Genomic DNA, 17,193 nt, shown 5'->3' on the forward strand with positions numbered 1-17,193 from the left:
CATAATATGTGTGCTTTGCACTCTTTTTCCCTTTTGTCCGGTTTTTATCCCACTGGGTTTTTCCGGCTTAAGGCTTTTAATGAGACAGTATCATTCGATGCACATTCGTAATGAATATGATGAATATTCAAGGGGGAGTGTTATGAAATACATGAATGGATAGAATACATGAATGAATATTCATTATATTCATCTTATCCAATGTACTTATTATGGTACATTTGTATCAAATGTTCTAAGTACATCTCCCTATACAATGAACGTTCGTCTCCCTTATCCAGTACATGTATCATTCGATACATTGATATTAATGATAAGTACACTCTTGTTTTTCTATAAATAGGAGTTTAGTTTTGATGTACAATATAATAACAATCACACATAAACAAGATAGTGAGATACTAGAACTAAAGCTCTCTCATCTTGCTTTCTCTACTATTTCTGGTGTTCACTTGCTTTCTCTTCTCAATCTCTTTTCTATTATATATTCGCAACACAATATTTTACAACAATATATATATATATATATATATATATATATATATATATATATTATATACATACACGGTATATGTTCATTTAAATTTTATATTTAATTTGTGTAGGTAAATATTATTTAATAGATATTGAATATCCATATTTGGAGCCATAAATAAAAGTTAGATATTGTTTGCTAGAGTTTCAATGAGATAATAGACCTATAAGTTTATCAAGAAGTGTCCAACCATGTCTATTTCTTACTATGATCAAAATTTGATTGGGTTTTTGGCGTATTGAAAAAGAAGTGGAAGATTTCAAAGAATGCACCTAGTTATCCATATGAAAAGCAAATGAAAATTGTAATATTGACAATGACTTTGTACTTATATATAAAGAAAGGCCGTGACATATATGCAATTTGGAAAAGCATGCTTGGATTCCAATTACCAATATAGAGTTGACTTAATGATGTAATTGAGAGGGCTAGTACTTCAAATGATTATATATATTTTGGCATAGCATGTTTATGTAATCGAATAGTCATAACTTTAAGAAATATTCAAGGATACTTGTTATTTTCAAGAATAACGTATTTCTTTACTTGGGCCATATGTGATCATATCTAATATAATGAAATGACTCTTTTTTTTATAAGATAAAGTCAACTTTATGTGATTTTTTTCCATTCGATGTTTTACCCAAAAAGAAAATGTGATTTTTTTATTATATTTGTTAATGTGTTTGTTTTACATTGTTTTCAACATTCAAATCATAAAAGTTGCAGTAATTGTTTTTTTCCAATTTTAAACAAATTAATAATGAAAAAACTGAAATTGGCCAACAAATGACTTTTCAAATGCGTCTTTTCCGAACGGTCTTTCTATTAAAGTTGTTTTTGAATGCATTTTTCAATTATAGTGCACCAAACAATTTTTGTTAAAAATCCTTTAAGCTAAAGTTGCTTGTATTTTTGGAAAACCTTTTCCCAAATGCCTTCCCAAAGGCACCCCGTGCCTTCAAAGTTCATTTACTCATAGTGGTGCTTGCACTTGGGCTCTCTCTCTTGGCAATACCTTTAAAATAAAAACTCTTGTATTATTGCAATTACTTAGCATTAGAGTCGGCAAAACTGAAAGAGAATGCATTTGATGAGATTAGTCAAGTACTCAAACAATTTGGAATATTTATTGTAAGCCCATAGAGAAAAGACCAATCAAAACGAGATTCAAAGGTGATGAAGGGTTCGTTTGGTTCGACTTTGGGGAAATGAGTTTGAGAAAAAGCAAATACTTTTGAGGTAAATGGGTTTTCCGAAATGCTTTAATGTTTGACAAATTATAACTTTAAAGTGCATTGGAAAGTGACTTTAGCGTGAATACTATTTGGTAAGCCCTACATTTATAAAGTGCTTTTATTAATTTAAAAAAAATTAAAATCAAATATGATGAAGCACTGTCACTGTCTAACGGCTGGCCAACCATTGGCAGCTAGATCTAGCTGCCTGCTTGAGGTTGTGACTTCAAGTGTTGCTACTTGGATTGCACGAACCCAGGTGGTGGCACCTAAGGTCATGAACACACTCGACATCGTCGCATGAACCTAGGTGACGCCACTTGAGGTCGCGCTAAACTCAGGTGGTGACGCCTGAGGTCACGCAACCTCAGGTGAGGCTGTCCGATGGCTAGATTTGGCCGTTCGTGGTTGGTTGACCTTCGGCAGCCTCGCTTGAGGACAGCCTTCGCTAGATCTGGCCTCCAGCAGCCTTGCCTGAGGTTGGCCTCTGCTAGATCTGGCCTCCATAAGATGAATGGTCCGCACCAAAAAAAAAGAAAAAAGAAAAAGGTCAACAAGTGAACAGTAGGAGTGAACTTGTATTTCCAAAATGTTGAAAGTTCAAAGCAGATGCGGAATTGTTTTGGGCTTTCAACATTTTCAATGTTGACATTTGGTCAATGGACTTCCAAAAATGTTTGCCAAATGCCTAAAATTTTCCCCAAGGGATCTTGAGGGCTCAAAGGCCCTTCAGAAAGCTGAACCAAATAGGGCTGAAGTGCTGAATGTGAATTAAGACCTACATTTATCCCGAGTCAAATTTGAGCAGCAAAGGCAAGAAATTCAGGAAGAGTTCACCGATTGTCCGATGGTCAAGTAATTATTGCTCCGCCATTCAACTTAACAATTCCGTAAGATTTCATGATTGAACTTCAACATGTACACCACTCATTCCAGCTGACTGGCATAACTACGGCGTAAACCTAAATGCAACTCAAACCCCAATTGCATTTAAATCCTGATCTAACTCAAAGCGACATGAACCCGAAACTTAATTGGAGCACGTAATGAAATTGAGTAAATTAAGGATTCATGTAATTCATGGAAATTTTCTAATTCTATTTTTTCTGGTGTTCTTTTTCGTCTTTGAAAGAAAGGGGGTATTTTCTCTAGTTAAGGAAGCATTCTCTGTGGAAAACAAAGCCTGCCAAAACTTTGTTTTAATAGATCAAATAGTACAAAAGGTCCAACTCCAAAAGCCCAATCTTGTGATGCTGATTGCCATGTCCATTTACAGGCCAACTCCTCTCGGTTTTCATTAGGGAGCTAATTCCCTTTAAAAAATTCATTTACTTTAGGCATAATGCCCCGAACTTTTACGCTATTCTCAAATCTGTCCACGCGTCTAAAGTTCTCATTTGATTTCTTCATAATTATTAATATCAGGATGTTGTTACCGTTTCATGTGAAACTAGGGGTTTTTGTGAACATGCAGGTTCCGATAGTGAACCTTTAACTGGCCTAGATATTGATAATTTAAAAAAAAAAAAACTAGTGGCATATGAAATGTGTGGGTAGATTTGAAACTAGAGTCGAAGATGGAGATTTTTCTTTAGATAAAAAAAGTTCAGGACAGAATTAAAATCCAGCCTAAAATTGAGAATCTTTTTGAGATTCAGAGTATCATTCGGTCGTGAATTCTTTGGTTGGTCATTAGGGTTTGCTTTTCTTTGTTTTTATTTTATTTTATTTTATTTGAGGGGCCGGACATTAGACATGTATCCACCGTCAGGGTCAACTCCTCATTGGAGTTGTTGGGCCCTCCGAACTTAAATTTAATGGATTTTGTCTTCATCCAGCAGAGTGGATAAAATCAAAAAGATTAAAAATCAAAAGGCGGAAACAAATCAGGGACAAAAAGATCAGGACCAAAACAGTGACGCCAACTGTGTCAGCTTCCAATCCAACCCAATTCTCTTGGAATTTACCATTTTGTCCAGACAAGGACCACTTTGCAAAGTTTTATTTAAGACACAAACATCATGGTTCCAAACTACATAATCTTCATCATCTTTTCCATCCTTTTTATATTTTGTTTCGTGGACTAGAAGTGCTTCTGATTTTGGCAATCCAAATTGGGGCCCGTGTCGACCCCGAACAGCTTGGCGTATGTCCGGAAGAAGCCGATCCGGTCGTTGACCCTCGGGTCGTCGGGGATGCCGCACTCGAGGCCGCCGTTGATTATGTTGGTGAGGAGCCCGAACCCGGCCGTCCGGTTGGCTGCGAGGTCGGCCTTGGAGGGCCGGTACTTCCCGACCATGACTGCGTGGCAGGAGGGCTTGGGCTTCCGCTCCGTCATCCAGAACCACAGCGCCGTCTTGAACGCCACCAGCGTGTCGTTGGACACCGTCTCCGGGTTCTTCAGCCCGTCGAAGCCGAGCGCCTCCCCAGCGAGTCCGTAGTTGTAGTTCCTGCCCACGACGCAAATCGTTACGCAAATGCAGCACAACCCTCGCCAATGCTTGCTATTCCAATGACCAGGAAGTCCTAGCTTTCGACGATATGCATGAGATATAGTTCATGGAGGGGCATGGTTCTTACCAAGATAGTTGGATGGGTCCTCTGCCTTTGTAAGACTTGCCCGGGTAGCACGGCCATTCCTTGACGGTCGCGTCGCAGTAGTTGCTCGGCGGACTCACCTCCTCCTTGAAGCACAGCCCCCACGTGTACGGTCCGTCCGGCGCCGTCGCCCACCCGCCGGTCGTCTCGTGCGACACCTGCGCGAGGAAGGCCGCGATCTCGCGCTTGCGGGTGCTCACGCTCCCTGTGCGGCCGAACTTCGGGAAGCAACCCGCGGCCTGCACGAACGAGTCGTAGGTGTAGAAGCCCTTGGCCGGGCATGCGTTGTCGTCCTTGTGGAGGAAGATGTCGCCGAACAGCTGCTCGGTGATCAGGGAAGAGATGCAGGATTCTCTGCGCGCCTCGGTTGCGCGCGGGGATAGGGTTAAAAGAGCGAGGGCCAGGAAGAGAACGGCGAGGGATCTAGCCATGGCTTGCTAGGGTTTCTCCCCCACCCTTTTTTCCTTGGGTGTTATGGAATGGAATGCTTGTGATCGATGGAGACGAGCTTATTTATCATGTGATTCCCGGGGGGGAGGAGGAGAGAGAGAGAGAGATGTATTTGCTAAGTCAGCGACCAAGAGCTTTGCTGGGGGATCAGTGAGTCGGTCAATGGCCGTCCAATGTGAATTCTTTTGTGACCAGGCATGATCCACGAATCTAGAGGTAGCCTTGGCCGTATCTTACAAATAGTAATCTCCAGTCATTTTTTAGGCCATAATACATATGAATACATTATCCAAGCCCACGATGCTAACCTTGGTAACTTCGCGCATTTCTTCTTATTTTATGTCCATTTACAAAGGGAAGGGCCAAAACAAAAGGGGCGTCACATGCAGATCTCTCCCAAAAACGCTGTGAAGGAAAAGCTATAAAGAGATGTCAACTCTGACAAGCCATAAAGAGATGTCAGAGTTGACTGCAGTTAGTTTAATTCGCGAGCGTGACTGTCGCGGTCAACGGAAGTGGGGGTGGGTGGGGGCGGCCGGCCGGCCAGTTCGGGCAGGCGTGGTCGCGCAGCGCGGAAGTGGAAAATGTCGACACACCGCATGAAAATGGTGGTGGGTTGGTCCAGTCTCCGAGACATCTTCAAGCTCGCGATGACTGTGACCGACGCAATGGACATCGTATAACAGCTGCGTACTTCCATGATTTGTCAAGCCACGCAAAGTTTGAGGTCTGGTTGAGGCCTGTCGAACGTGTGTTTACTCCGGCAGTGGCGCACGATTCAGTTAATTTCCGCTGTTAGTAGGTCTTGTTCTCTCGACCTACAGCAGCGTATGACAGCCTCCTCCCTCGCTTTAGGCGTCGCCTCTTCCTCCTCTGATATGGCTTCCGGCTTCTCGCCCTTGCCTCTTCTTTTGTTGATGGCAAAAGACGCGACCGTCCCTTTTGACCGCTCTCGCCTGAGCTTCAAGGATCCGAAAACAACTGGCCCGGGGTGCTGGCGCATCTCTGGGTTTAAGCAGTATCTAGTTTCTCCGAAACTCGACTTCCCTTTGAAGATGACACAACCTTGTCGGAAATGGGCTTCCCGCGTTTGAGATTACTTGAAAGTTGGACTGCGTTGTTTGCCTCTTCTCGCGTAACCCCCGGCCCCGCCAAATAAGAAGGCGAAGTCGTAACATTGTTAAGCCGAAAATCACTCATTGTCGGAATTTATTTTCTTAAGCGTTATTCGCTACCCTATAGCATCAGAACGGTGGAAGCTAGAGTTAGGACTTAGGATCATAGTGAAGCGCAGTGCTCTGCGGGTGGAAATGAACAAACTCCCATTCTTGTGAGTTTAGATAGGTAAATGTCTTGCAGAGAGATTGATATCTTGATTGGACAAATATTAAAATCCAGTAAATGGCAAAGGGTGGATTGGAGATTTGCGGAATTGTGGATGGACTCCGTAATCATTACATGCTCGAATTGCCTAGAGGATTAGCATAAGATTGGAGATGCATTATAGTAAGATTGTGGAGAAAAAACAAGTGGACCAAAGATAGTTTGAGAGAAGAAATTCTCTTTTAAAGATTGTTGTGGAAAGCGAGTGATCGAACAATAATATAGATATAATTAAAAAATAAATTGAACATCAGATTTATGTGATTCATTCATAGTGATCTACGTTTATGAAGCGAGTAACAGTGAATTCCATTATAAATCAAGCGGTACAATAGAGATTATATATTCAAGTTACACAAACACTTCGGTATTTCCTAAGTTCTAATTACACCCAATATTACATGCCATGTTTAGTCCTACAAATCCTCACAAAATAATCTTTTAATCTCACAAAAGAATTATTTACAAATCTTAAGCTCACAAAATTTAATTGACTTAAACACCTATATCTTCTTGGATGTAATTCACGAATAGACCCACCCACGAAGATAGCTTGCTGTCCAAGCACTCGAAAGGGCGCTTCAATAATCTCTGACAACGGCTTGCTCTTCACTTGCGGCAACAACAGATCATCCCATATTTATAATATATAAAAGCAAGAAAAACCCTTCATGAGACCGAGTCCAACGTGGGAAAGAAAAAGTCCAAGGTCAACTTTCCTACTCCAAAGTGCACAATGGACTTTCATGTTTTGCTGTCCTTTGCCGGCTTCAATACGGATTTCCGTATATATTTCAAGCAAGTCAACGCTGGTCAACTCTGAACTTTCCTATTTCAATAACCGCATTCATCAACGTGCATTAGGGGTGAGCATATCAAATCAATTGGACTAAGAATCACTTAGACTAGATCAGCCCAATCAATTTGGTCTGATTTTGTGAGGTGTTGGTTCGATTTTTGATTCTATAAAAATGGAACTAGTGATTTATAGTCTAGTTCTCAATTCTGGAGGGATTGGACCAGGCAAGATCGACAAACTAGACTGACTTCTTCTTCTTTTTTTTTTTTTTTTTTTTTTTTAATTTCTTAATAATAGCAATAAACTCTAAAATAGTAATAACTCATTGTATATTTTAAATTTTTAAATTTTTCTAAGTGGCCGATTCCATTAAACCGGACTGGACCGGACCGGACCGATCAGTCTTGTCTGATTCTCAATCCTAAGACTGTCCGGTCTGGTTTGGTCCCTAGTCCCAAAAAATGGGAACTAGTCCTCCCGGTCTTGTTTCCGGTTCTTAGGTGGAACCGGACTGGACTGAAAACCGATCATCCCTAACGCACATTCGGACTTTGATGGAAAAGTTGATTTCATTTATTCTTAGATTCAATTTCTTTGAACTTTGTCCGTAATTCAATTCAGATCAAGTTCATTCAACGATTCAAACTCAAGACATTTTTTAACAAAGATTACAGTGCGCTCCTCCAAGAGAAAGGTGAAATGGTCTTTGCGAACTCATATGGATCGCTCCATCTATCTATGCCTCGATCAAACAAGGAAAATTAGCAAAAATAACATCGGAAAACATTTTGCATGCAAGGGGTACATCTCCAGGAGGAACCAAACAACCTGGCGTACAAGCTAAAGTCTCATTTGCATTGCGTCACTGCAGAGCAGCATGATCAAAGCCAGAGTGTAATATCGTGTTTGGTCGTGTGGCAGAGAAGTCTTACGTACCAACTAATACTTAGTGCTTCAATTTGTCGAACGGCACAAGCCGCTTCCTAGGCAGCCTTCTCCTTCTTCATGTCGTCGAGCCTCATGCACAGACGCCAGGTCGTTCGATACGAAGATTTTTGCAGAATTCGCACCGTATGACCCTGAACCACCCAATGCCAAGGAATGAGGAACGATTAAATGAAGCCAGGAGGAAATAGACATGTTATGGAACAATCTTCCGCAAAATGAAAATATCCATACTTGTCTAAATTGATCTCCACCGATAGAGATAGAAAGACTCGGTAACTAACAATCAAACGCTGCACAAACTTAAAGGGCAGTAAAAGAAAAACGGAGGACGTGGTCATGAGAATTCCATGATGCAAAAGAATATGTAAAGAGAGTGAATTTTCAGATAAATGCGGCAACTCGCAAAGCATTCAGCAATCCATGATAACACAATATACAGATGTTAACGCGAAAAAATGTAATCCCACGATCTCCATAGCTCCCACGATCTCCATATCTAGAACAAGAACTCATATAATTGAGTAGAAATATTAATGTACCTCTAGATCCATCGATCTTGATGTGAAAGCGAAAAACTGACAATCCACGCGCAAGTCATTTTTTCTTTATTATCCTCTGTATCACTGGCTCAATGAGATGACCTCTTCACCCTTTAACACTAAGTAAATGCTCATTTGTGAGAATACTTGTGAAAACTAGAGTTAGAGGAGAGACTTGAGTATTATATATTGAGTTTCTAGCTAGACCCTCTCATTATATGTGAGGCTCAACTTGGCTCATACTAGCCAGCCCCATATAAGACTAATTAAGAAACATTTTATCTCACTTTAGACCAACCCCTAAAACAGTAAATTATAATATCAAACTAAAACGATAAATTACAATATCAATTAATGTAGCCGACATTAAGAAAACTCTTACAACAGACGCACAAAGAATTTCTTGATTCACTTATAGTTACTCGTGGATGTTCTCTTTGTTTGCCAATTGCATCGAGATGAATTGACAAATTGTATGTAAGGGTGAGTATGGTTCCAAGGTAGAACCTGGAACTAGAGAACTGGACCAATGGGAACTTGTTTGATTTCAAGTTCTAAAGTATTAAGGTATAAGGTATTAAGGTAAGTTCCAAGTTATGAAAATTGGAGAACTTAATTTGACAGGTCTATTCTAAGTTCTTGGTATGTGGAGCCTAGAACCTAGACCTTGTAAACGTTTTTTTTGTGTTTTTCTTGATGTATATACAGTATTCAATGATGGCTAATGATGAGTATATAATCTAGAACCATTAGTCTATGCTTTTATTTAATGACTTAGACTTTTATTTTGTTAATATTTATTATTTTTCGTTCCAAATATAAATTGCGGTAAGTGGATTAATAATAAGCGGTGGTCATTAAATATGATGATTCACTGCATTGTTTGATTAATAACATAGATGGAATCTAAGTAGATCTTGGAACCAATCCTATAACTTGTGATAAGGTAAATTCCACATTTTAAGGTATGCATGGTAGATTTCGAGTTAAAAAAAAAATAAGAAACTTGTTTCAATATGTAGGTTTTAGGTTTTAGATAAAACTTGTATGGAACTTGAAACTACTTACCCCTAATGATATGATTTGATAAGATCAAGTGATTAACTCTCATGTGAAATTCTTAGATCATAATCCAATTTGAGCTAATTTGACAATCATTATCACAACAAAGGAAGAAAGAAAAGTAAAAAAGAAAACCGAACAAACAACAGGAGGAGGATTTCTAGATCGTATCGGCCATTGCCGCGAACTGGAGTCTTTGTCCTAATTAGTACAGGAATTGACCAAGCAAAGTGCGTCGTAACATTTAGTTGCATTGATGAATTGTGGATGTCTCTTAGAAAAACTCGTCGAATCCAAAATGGTTGCATACAAATTCCAACGAATTGTCACCCTGTAGTTATTTGATGATGTCTCTATCCGTCACCCAATCGAACAGAGCCGTGACAATAAATTTGCATTGATGAATTATGGATGTCTCTTAGAAAAACTCATAAAATCCAAAATGGGTGCATACAAATTCCAACGAATCATCACACGGTAGTTACTTGATGATGTCTCTATCCGTCACCTAATCGAACAGAGTCGTAATAGTAAATTTGCATTAATGAATTATGGATAGCGCTTAGAAAATCTCGCCGAATCCAAAATGGGTGCGTACGATTTCCAGCGAATTGTCCCTCTGTAGTTAATCGACGATGTCACCGTCTGCCACCCAATCGAACAGAGACGGATGAACAGATTTCATGATGCGCGAAGCCATTGACCAGCAGGCGATCTTCCCAGATGACAATCCCAGATGAATCCCAACTTTGACTCTTTGAGCCGACTTGACGACCGTTGTAGTCCCAAGGAAAAGCGCGCGAACGCACAAACGGGGGAGAATTTCTCAAGACTGCCTCAGCCATTGCCGGGATTGGGAAGCTTCTGAGCTTCCCGGTGAACGCAAAATCTTTAAAGGAATTTGCAGGTCGCTCGATGAACTGGGGACGACGCTGCCGGAAAGGCGGAAGCTTGCTGAATCGGAATTGGGTGGGTTGATTTCGTACTAGATTGTGCTTGAGCTCCGACTTGGGAAGTCCATGGACTCGGGTGGAACCCGTTCCCTTTTTCTTTTCTTTTTTTAATCGGGTACGGGTCGGGCCGGAATCTTTTCCGGTCAAGTCCGGGCTGGGTTAGGGGCGCCAGGCTTTCTACCAATCGTTGTAGCCCAAGCAAGTCTTAGCGGCTTCGGAATGAGAAACCGAATGCAATAAAATATACTCGAAACCTTTTTGCATAATGTTCTTTATAAATGTTTGGAATTTCCAACGTTACTTGATCCATCACTGAAATAAAATATGCTCACTGGCAATTTTTACAGCATACAGAGCTGTCGAAATGGGCCACGGACTAATATTTTAACCCACATGTATGAACGTGAGTTATATATGGATTATCTTAAAATTAAGATACGGGTCATTAATTGGTTTTCAAATTAAAACCTAGATAGGATGGGTTTTATTGCGCTTTTTACAAACCCATTTTAAAACCATTTATGACCCCTTGCTTTCAAAGCCGTTGTCACCCTCATTAGGAGACACGGTCTTTACGACCAGTTCAAGCAGTTCAGCAATGGAGATCTGACCGCGGTAGAACTAGCAACCACGAAGTGGCTACGGCAACGATTAACACTTGAAGCTGTCATGCACCACCCATCGGACCTCCATGGCCACCCCGACCCAATCCACCCATTTGCTCCCTCTCAATGGCATATAGTAAAACGTATCCGATACGTGCATCCGTTGAAATTAAGGTCCTCGAACACCTTAGACTAATGGTCCGCTTAAATGAATAGTCTTCCAGAATGAAAAAAAAACAGCAATTTTTCGACTTCTTGTGAGACTTGGAATTTTGAGGCATCACAAGAGGTTCAATGTGAAGTGGTCCTTTGAAGGCGATGGAATGTGAATAAAGGAACAAGAAACGACCCAAGTGGTGGTGTGGTGATGCAAGGGGTAGTTCACGGATGTCCTTTTAAGTCTTAAATGGATGGGAACATCAAGTTCTTTTGGCTGTTTCTCGGGCTGTTCCGCTCGTTCTGTACCGACCAAAGTCCCACATTTTCCAGGCACGCAGTGACCATGCTATGCACATGTATCTTTCACCGAGCGTGCCGTCAGTGTCACGATGCCTTCGCCATACAAGCTTCCATCACTACTGTACCTCCTTTGAGCCTCTCTTTATGTCCCCAACGTGTTCTTCATTTCGGTGGAAGAGCGTGATTGAAGTTTTGCCACCGCCACCGGGTGTGGGAAATTGACCGGTGTTTATCGTCGGGGGCTGAGAAAAGCGGTCTCATGTGACGTAACAGTGATGAGGGGGTGACTGAACTTCTGATGAACGTTCCTCCATGTCCGCATTCAAATCTTATCGACCCTCCAAAATTATTGATGGGATTTTAAACACGACTGTTTATATGCCTTCTCAATATTTATTTAGTTAAGTTCCGACGCCACCCCGGCTCTGGTTTGGTGTGGCGATTAAAGAGTCGGTCTAAATCCATCTATAAACGCTTGAACTCTAAGAAAGTAACACTTCTGTGTAACACGTGAGGGGGTACTACAAAGAAATTCAATGCGTATTTTTATTGCAGCTTATTGCAGAATATGTGAGCTCAAGCCAGAAGCCCAAACTTTTGGGTTAGGACAGACTGGGAGTAGGTAAAGTCGTGCGTGTCCTCATCCGTTTCGCTGTCTTAAGGCCCATGCATATGGCGAGTGGAGGACGAAAGCGTCGTATCCGAAGACCCCACGTGAGCTCTCGATGACTTGAAAGCCTCAACACACACCCTCCTCCTCCTCCTAATCAAATCCTCAATAATATCATCCCCCGGAGTCTCTGCATCGTCAAACTCCTTGATAAGGGATTGGTCCACCTGACGGATGACCCCCCGCAAGTGGAGACGAAGGAGAATTAATGATTAATGAGAAAAGAGGTCGCTGGCTCGACCCAGAAATGGACGAGAGAGAGAGAGACCTATCTCAATTGTCAAATGGGCTGGACTAGACAAACAGGTTTTTTTTTTTTTTTTGTCAGTCCTATTATATTTTTACACTACACTCACTTTCAGACTTTTGCCCTACCTCTTGCAGAACGTGGGAGTCGAAACCCACTCCTGAAACTTACGCGTCCCCATCCCATCTCCCCCTGAGAAAGTGAGGATTTGAACCCCTCACCTCCCTCTTCCATGTTGGAAGAGTGGCCACTGGGACGAATCCCAGTGGTTAAACTAGACAAACAGGTTAAGCGCCCAAGAATCGATGAAATCGAACCGGGGGAATATGTCCATGTCCTTCCTTGTCGGTTCGCCATCACGTTGGATGAGTTCAACACGGAACGCAGCCGTAGCTTTCTGGTACGTGCGATGAGCTTTTGTATGTGTGCCCTTTCGATTTAGAAATAGGGCTTTGTTCGGCGCGTTTTGCGTCCCGTAACCATGAAAGAACCACGTGCTTCGATGCATGGCAACTTAGCCACTCCTCTACTTTTTTAGTCTAAACTCAAAAAGTCCCCACACGACGTAGGATTTCTAACAGACAAGCTGGATAGCGGTTAGTCATGACCAGATGATGAGAACCCTTTGATATTGCGGATCAAATTCCGTAAGAATTACGTTAGAGTCACGAGAAAGTAAAGAGAGAAGAGAGAGAGAGAGAGATTTTTCGAAGATTCTTTTAAAGAAAAGGCAGACCTTCCATGGACGCCGACGACGAATCCAAGTACCCCGTCGAACTCAAAGGTTGGTCCAGGACCAGGAAGCCCCACTGACAGCGAATCTAAAGCAGGCTGCATTTAAGGACTCGACTCGATTCTATGTCCAAACTGATCTTTGGCATGTAAAGGGCACACATCGAGCCAAACTAAGTTGACCTAATCTCGGACGGAGACGCCAAACCCACAAAGAGAGAGATAGAGAGAGAGAGCCATCTCTTTGGCGAACATTATGGGGCTGCGCCTATTTTGTTCTCTTGCAGCTAGCCGAGATATTAGGCTCAGCCAAAAGAAAAAACGCAAAGAAAGGGTAGCTGAGATTTTAGGGTGGGGAGAGAGAGAGAGAGAGAGAGAGAGAGAGAGAGAGAGAGAGGCTTAAGCTTAACTAGAAGAAGCCTAAGCTTCACGGAAAGCTTGCTTCCGTGGCGGCTTGGTGGGAGCAAAAGTCGGCTTAAGCTAAATTAGAAGGAGCCTAAGCTTCACGGAAAGCTTGCTTTTGTGGCGGCTTGGTGGGGCAAAATTCTACTGGCATATTGACGGACGTTTGTATATTCGTGCACATATATTAATATACCTATTGAAGTAGCTTTTTCTTATACGCGTGCTCTCTAATCACAGCATATAAGATTGGGTGAATCGACTAAGATACCTTTGTCATATAAGGTTTCACATGACATGTTTCTGTCCGTTTGAAACACTGATTTTGAGATTTTGTGGAACATAACAAACCATTTTGAAAGTCTAATTTATTGGATGAATTTATGGTTTTAAATGTTTTATAATATTTAACACTCCCCGTCACGCAACAAATTAGAACTTGACCAGATATTGAAGCAAGGAATTGCATAATAGGTGGAGAAAATCAAGAGATCGGAAAGATTTGAATGTCAAGGCCTTAATTTGACGTAAATGAGAAATTTCGTGGGATTATAGTTAACCGTTTTGAAAATTAAATTATTAGATGGAATTATTTTAACATTTAAAATGGTTTTACAGAGTATGTTATTATACGTAAGATCACTTGATTGGATTATATGTGTTGATCGTGCATCTCATTGCAGAAGTCCTGTCCAGTGCTTTACAATTGTCGCTCACCTAGAGGTGGAGTCATCATGGGCACCACCTGAGCACGTTACGGGCCCTTGGCGCTAGGGTTTCCTCAACTGCAAATAAAGGGCTTATCTCTTTGTTTCTTACACGGCCTTAAGTGCTTATCCAGGTTGTTCAAGGCCATTTGACTCATATGCTTCGTATATCTTCGATATACTTGTACGATTACGTTTATGATTACAGTTATCATCCACCAAGCAAAGGAGATCGCACATCATGTCACGTGATATAAGCATTTAGACTTTCTCAACTGGGTAGGGGCCTGAGGGGAGGGGAGGGGGGAGCCACCTCCGCCGCATTTAGGGCTTGTTCCGTGTTTCTTTTCTCCGGGAGAGCCTCTTTCTTTTACCTGGCAAAGCCCCCCCAACCCGATGTTCTTCGGTGGTCTTCATATTTGACCTGGGGAAAGGGCAAAAAAAACAAGTTGCATTTGTATCTTGCGCCTTTAATTGCGTGTGACTTGGGCACGACCCCCATTCAATGCGCTGGAGTCGAAGCTTCTCCTAACCCTCCCTCCTTTCCGCAAATCGCCAACAATCCTAATCTCCCACGGCAGACCCTAATTGGCTCTTTCAGCGACTGAGATCAGTCTAGTTAGGACCTACCTTTCTAGGGTTTTCTTCACCTCCGCCGCATTTAAGGCTAGTTCCATGTTTCTTTTCTCCGAGGGAGCCGCTTTCTATTACCTGGCAAAGCCCCCCCAACTCGATGTTCTTCGGTTGTCTTCATATTTGACCTGGGGAAGGGAATGAAAAAAAAAAAAAAAAACAAATTGCATTTGTATCTTGCGCCTTCAATTGCATGTGACTTGGGCACGACCCCAATTTAATGCACTGGAGTCGAAGCTTCTCCTAACCCTCCCTCCTTTCAGCAAACCGCCAACAAGCCTAATCTTCCGTGGCAGACCCTAATTGGCTCTTTCAGCGACTGAGATAAGTCTTGTTAGGACCTATCTTTCTAGGGTTTTCTTTTTTTCCCTGGGGAATGCGACCCCCGTATAGATTACGTAGATTCTATTTCCGGATGGGCAGAGAGCCTAGAGAAGTGCAGTTAGCTCCAATATTAACACTACCCTAGTCTTGGAGGTCCTAGAATCTCATCTATGTTAAGGAATCTTTTGGAAGTGGGATGGAATTCCAGTTGAATGTAAAAGAGAAAGAGAAAGCTTAAGGAAAAGTGACCACTATTGAAAAACCCTCGACAGGAATTAGTTGGAGATAGAAAATTCAAACGTATAAATGCCCCTAAATTAAACAAGGCATAGACTAAAGCTTTGTTCGAATGAGTCATGGTGCGGGTGTTTTGCTTCTCGGCATAAAATCAGAATCATCTAATCAAAAGCAATATAATTAAAATGAAACCTCTTTTGTCTCCAATTTAATGAATGCATATGGTCATTCGCTTTTGTGTCCATATAGTTCTCTTGATCGTATCTACCGAAGCAGCTACGATAGTTTAGCCGCAATTCGCTTCCATTGCAGACATAATCTATAAAATAAGGTACTCTTTCTTCACTTATTAATCTCCATCTGCCAAATTTAGAGGATCCTCGAATAACTAGCAAATGAATCGTCGCAATTCTTCGTTTCCCGATTTCCATGGGTGCTTGAGAGAGCAATAATTGCCAGCGAAGACGGGAAAAATAAAAGAAAAGAAAAATTCACAAGAGATGGGTAAACGAAAGAGTGCTGAAATCACCAACTTAAATTACGTACTTGTTCGACCCCAAAAAAAAAAAAAAAAGTACTTGACTAGAAAGGTAGCGTGCGAACTCGAGAAGTTGCTGGCGACGTCTCTTTCGCCCTCGTTGTCTACCATGCCATCACGAAGAGGACAGGAGAAAATTTTGGGTATCTTAAGGTCAATGGTTTTTCATTACATGACAAGATCGTTTCTGTCCATGGAAACCCTGAACAGAAAAAAATCAAAGATTGGACAAACGAGGTCGACGATTGACGACGGTGCCCTCCCCATGGAATCCTTTCCACTATCATGGTGGCCACTATTTTCAAATCCATGGACAGAGAGAGCAAGCGGAAACTTTCATTCCTCAATTCAAAAAAATCAAGATTCATTACTGGAAAATCACTCGATTCAACCTTGCTTTTTCTTCTGCTCGTGCGAGGAGCTGATTAGGATCATTTGACCATTAACTTTTTATTCAGAATACCGGCCAAGATCATTCTCAATGCTTCTATTTTAATTGGGTTCGGACAAGGACCCTCCAGCTGTCTCGGTGACGAATGGGGAGCGCCCCCCTCATCATCTTCTCTTCTCCCCCGTTGACTGAATGCCCCTTTACTTGAATCTTGACCCGTTAAAACTGAGATTTTCCTGTGCGTTAAAAAATAGTGGCGGTTGTTGCGAGCCTGATGCATTAGGGTTTTCGATTGATTTCATTATCCACCTTGATTATTTTTATGTGCCCGGATCCCGGCGTATGCTTATCGGCAAGACAAAAGAATTGGGTGGGTGATTTGTGTCTTTCGATCATGTCTATCGGAGAAATAGCTACACATTTAATGCATGGAGAATTATATATTTATATTTATTGTAGATCCGCCAGTACATGTAAATGCACGACTTCTTGATCCATAAGGTTATGGCAAGGCAAATGCATCTCTCTCTCTCTCTTTTTTCCCTCCTTTTTTCTCTCTTTTAAATTAAAAGTGTCAAGAAACGGGGTAATCGAATTCATCTAGTTTGGCGATTAGTTATATGAAAACTTTCTCGAACTATGTCAAAGTGGGTCTTGTTAACAAGCACCTAGGAGCAATAACTAATCCTATTAAAATTAGTAAAAACACATAAAAAGACATGTTTTGAAAATAAGAAAGGAAC

The 17,193-nt window shown here is 41.5% G+C and overlaps 1 protein-coding gene across 1 annotated transcript; it reads right to left on the bottom strand.

Moving 5' to 3' along the window:
- Positions 1–3,708: 3,708 nt before the first annotated feature.
- Positions 3,709–4,901, bottom strand: LOC104434308 (chitinase 10). Its single transcript, XM_010047262.3, has 2 exons — positions 4,354–4,901; positions 3,709–4,223 (listed from the first exon to the last, which is right to left on the bottom strand). The coding sequence occupies exons 1-2, from the start codon at positions 4,800–4,802 to the stop codon at positions 3,857–3,859; spliced, it is 816 nt and encodes a 271-aa protein (XP_010045564.1). The 5' UTR covers positions 4,803–4,901; the 3' UTR covers positions 3,709–3,856.
- Positions 4,902–17,193: the final 12,292 nt, after the last annotated feature.

Source organism: Eucalyptus grandis, chromosome 1, assembly GCF_016545825.1.
Source record: "Eucalyptus grandis isolate ANBG69807.140 chromosome 1, ASM1654582v1, whole genome shotgun sequence".
Classification (NCBI taxonomy): domain Eukaryota; kingdom Viridiplantae; phylum Streptophyta; class Magnoliopsida; order Myrtales; family Myrtaceae; genus Eucalyptus; species Eucalyptus grandis.